At 31.7% G+C, this 3,870-nt stretch overlaps 2 protein-coding genes across 3 annotated transcripts in view; one reads left to right on the top strand and one right to left on the bottom strand.

Annotated features, from left to right (window-relative positions):
• LOC107463690 (uncharacterized) overlaps positions 1-3,870 on the bottom strand; it is a 27,044-nt gene that overhangs the window by 1,233 nt on the left and 21,941 nt on the right. The gene's annotated exons all lie outside the window — the stretch shown is intronic.
• LOC127741487 (uncharacterized) lies at positions 537-2,529 on the top strand. Its single transcript, XM_052254114.1, has one exon. It carries the CDS (start codon positions 677-679, stop codon positions 2,402-2,404), a length of 1,728 nt encoding a protein of 575 aa, XP_052110074.1. The 5' UTR covers positions 537-676; the 3' UTR covers positions 2,405-2,529.

Genomic DNA, 3,870 nt, shown 5'->3' with positions numbered 1-3,870 from the left:
ATATATATAATCAACCCATTATTTAATTATAATAGTTGAATAATCATTAGTTATGCGACTATTCGTTTGTGGCAATTTTGTTTACTTATGCAATTTTATGTATAGTGGTTACTTACATTTTATTTTTTTAATTAAGTGCTATTTTTTAAGCATTTGCTTTTAGACAATTATTTTAAGTTAAATTAAGTAAATAAAAAAGGTTGTTCTAAAGTAAAGGATTTACCTGTGCAATGAATGCATTCAACAATTCAAAGTTCAAACATTCAATATAGTATTGTAGTTAATGCATTCAACACTTGACCTTAAAAAGAAATAAAATAAAATAAAACACAAGTATTTTTTTATTTCTTAACCAAAGTTAACAACATATACCTTAAAAGTAGTGAAAATTACATACCAGATGGCTATCTACCTAAGAACCCAAACAGTGTTTCTAGATTTTATTAAATAGTATAATTTAATTTAGAATTTTAGATTATCATTATTAGTCAATCACAAATATAATTCTTCTTCTTCTACAAGTTTCATTCACCAATTTGACCAAAACATAAATTCAGACAATTTGCACTGTTTGAAAAAATTATTTTTAAGCAGCATTAGCCACACAGTTTCTCTCTCAGTTTCTAACTTTCTAAGTATCATACTATATCTGGTATCATTTCTGTTTCCGTTGAACATGTTAATAGATAATCAAGATCAAAGGTTCAGGAGGATGGAAGTTAGGACAGTTGATATTCCTGATGAATGCTGGGATTTAGTCTTTAGATTCCTCGACGACAGCCGCGATTTGGAATCTATTTCGATGGTCTGCAAGCTGTTCCTTTCAATTTCAAGCCAAATTCAACATTCTCTTAAAATATTTGATCAAACAGTTGAACTCATTCCTAACCTGTTCATGAGATTTCCAAAGCTCACAGTGTTAGACCTCAGTTACTTCAATGGAAATCTTGAAGGCCTGCTTCATCAGATTTCGCAATCTGGGTTGGACCTTGATTCCCTTAATCTTTCCCATCAGAGGAAGCTTCCAATTGAAGGCTTGAGCGAACTCAGTTTGGTGATGAAGAATTTGAGGGTGTTGATCTGCTCAAACATTGGCTCTCTGGATGATAGTGATTTAGAGGTTATGGCCTCTTGTTTTCCATTGCTTCAAGAGGTTGACATTAGTTTTCCATTGGATTCTCGAGTATCGGATTTTGGGATATCGAAGCTGTCTTTAATGCTTGAGAATCTGCAAAAGATTAACCTCTCTGGTAATCACTTGCTCACTGATCAATCACTACTCGCTCTGTGCCGAAACTGTGTGTCATTGGAAGAGGTTTTGTTCCTGTCCTGTTTTAGAATAACCCAATTAGGTATTGTTTCTGCTATCCGCTTTCGAGGGAATTTGGCTTCCATAGCTTTCAACATTGAAAAGAGAAGAATTCATGGACCTGGTTTGGCACCTATGCCAATTAGCCAGGATTTGATTGGTGCACTCAAGTGTCTGGAAAGGCTAATTGCTATTGATTTGTCAAGTTCTTTCATCTCAGACGAGTTGCTCTCTTCAGTCGCAGAAGGTTGTCACATTCTGAAGAAACTTATCCTCCAAGGCTGTTGCAATTTCACATTTGCTGGAATCTCCTGTGTGCTATCAAAGTGTCAATATGTTGAGTGTTTGGATCTTGGAAAAGTTGACTTCCTAACGGATCAATGCATTGCCAAGCTATCCATGTTTCTTCTCAATGTGACCTCTATAAACCTCAGTGGTTGTTGCCAGCTTACAAATTCAGCATTTTTCACACTCACAAGAAACTGTACTCTGCTAGCCGAGATCAGAATGGAGAGAACATATCTTGGGGTAAAAGCTGATGAAGAAAAAGACAAAGATCCTTCACTTGATCTTGTTCCAAACCCTCAGGTGAAAAGTCTTTATTTGGGTCACAACATTCTACTTGATGACGAAACTCTGTTCAAAATCGCTTCCATTTGCCCCAATCTGGAGCTTCTTGACTTAAACTCTTGCAGCAGCATATCCGAAGAAGGTATCGCTGAGGTTCTTAAGAAATGTAGCGAGATAAGGCACTTGAACTTAGCCTACACAGAAGTGAAGCTGTTAACTATAGACTCTCAAGTATCACAAATGAAGGCGTTGAACTTGTCAGGGTCAAGAATTGGTGATGAAACACTCTCAGTAATCTCAAAATGGTTCTGTGGACTAGTAGCTCTGGAGATTCAGAATTGCAGTGATGTAACCACAAAAGGGGTGAGGGAAGTAGTGGAAAGCTGCATGGGATTGAGAGAGTTGAATCTGAAGAACTGTGATTTGGTGAGTGATGAGTACATTGCCACCTTGGAGTTTTCAAAGCCATCATTGAGGAAAATAATCAAACACCTTGCGGGCATTGCTGTTGATTATTACCGATGAGAAGCTGATTATTGGATCCTGCGTTGTTAATTGTTAGTTAGCAGAATAGTAATAAACTAATAATGCTTGGTGCATATACTTTTTTTTAACACCAAAACTTTTGTATTTTGTGTCCATACTTGTTTTCTCACCCTTGGATTAAATTTATTTAACTGAATTTAGAAACAAAAAACTTGGTTGTCATATTTATAGCATAAATCGATTTATGGGTTGCGTAAACATTATAAAATAGCATGGTCATAAAAATAAAAAAGTTTCAATAATACTACATGAATAATTAATTTTAGTGATCACGTTTAATTAAATTGGTTAATAACTTATTAATACAATAAAAATAAAAAAATTAATTAAATTTAATTATAAAAATAATTTATTTAGATAATATTTCTCTTCAGATATAATTTACACAACAATTTCTGCAATAAACATTATGGCTAACACTTTTTTTAATTATATTTAAATTAATATAAGCTAAATGTCTAAATTATTTACAACGAAACGCACCTTGATAGTTTATACTTCAAAAATATTATTTGCACATTAAAATCAACCACTAAAATTAGTCACTAATATATTTGTATATATAAACTAAATTGAATTGACCTAATAGTTAACTCACTAATTCGCTTAAACAAGTGTTAGGGGTTCGAATTTTGCTTTGTACATGCAACAACCCATTGGCCAGCGACAAATTATTAAATAGAGTTCAGATATGCGACAGATTAATTCTTGACCTGCCGAGAGAAACCAACAAAATATATATTTATGTATAAATATATTTATGATTTGATTTATTTTCAATATGTATTTATATTCCAACATGTATTTTATATTATTGACTAATTTTAATGATTGGTTTTGGTGTACACTATATAGGATGACAAACGGGCCAACATTCGCCGAACTGGCTCGCAAAGCTTGCCAAAAAAAAGGTCGGCCGGGCTTAATTTAAAAATCCGCTTAACTTGCACCACCTAATTCGCATGCTTTGGCGGGGCGGGCTTTTTTGGCGAATCTGTTTTTTTTGGTAATTGAAAATGATAATTAAAAATGTATTAAGTTATAATTTGAATGATATTTTATGTTTGATTGATTAGAGATTTAAAAATATTTAATTATATGTATTAGAAACAAGATACTAAATTAGAGAAAGGATGGTATATTATTGAGTGTATTCAAGTTGTCTAGAATAATACAATATAAAAGGGTATTTATAGGTACTAAGAGAATCGAAATAATAAAGACGTAATATCCTATAATAAATATTCAGATATGCTAAATAATGCTAAATTGATCCTAATTGATCCTAATTATATTATAACAATATGTTTTAGACAATATTTATTTTATTTTTTATAATATTAATTTTATTATTTTATTTTAAAAAATTTGATTGATAATTATATTTATTATATATGTAAAATTATAAAGATTTTAATGTTTGTAAATTTAAAAATTATAAATTT

The sequence above is a fragment of the Arachis duranensis genome, chromosome 9, assembly GCF_000817695.3.
Source record: "Arachis duranensis cultivar V14167 chromosome 9, aradu.V14167.gnm2.J7QH, whole genome shotgun sequence".
Taxonomy (NCBI): domain Eukaryota; kingdom Viridiplantae; phylum Streptophyta; class Magnoliopsida; order Fabales; family Fabaceae; genus Arachis; species Arachis duranensis.
Note: the sequence above shows the minus strand (reverse complement) of the source record. Positions and strands in the feature narration are given on the sequence as shown.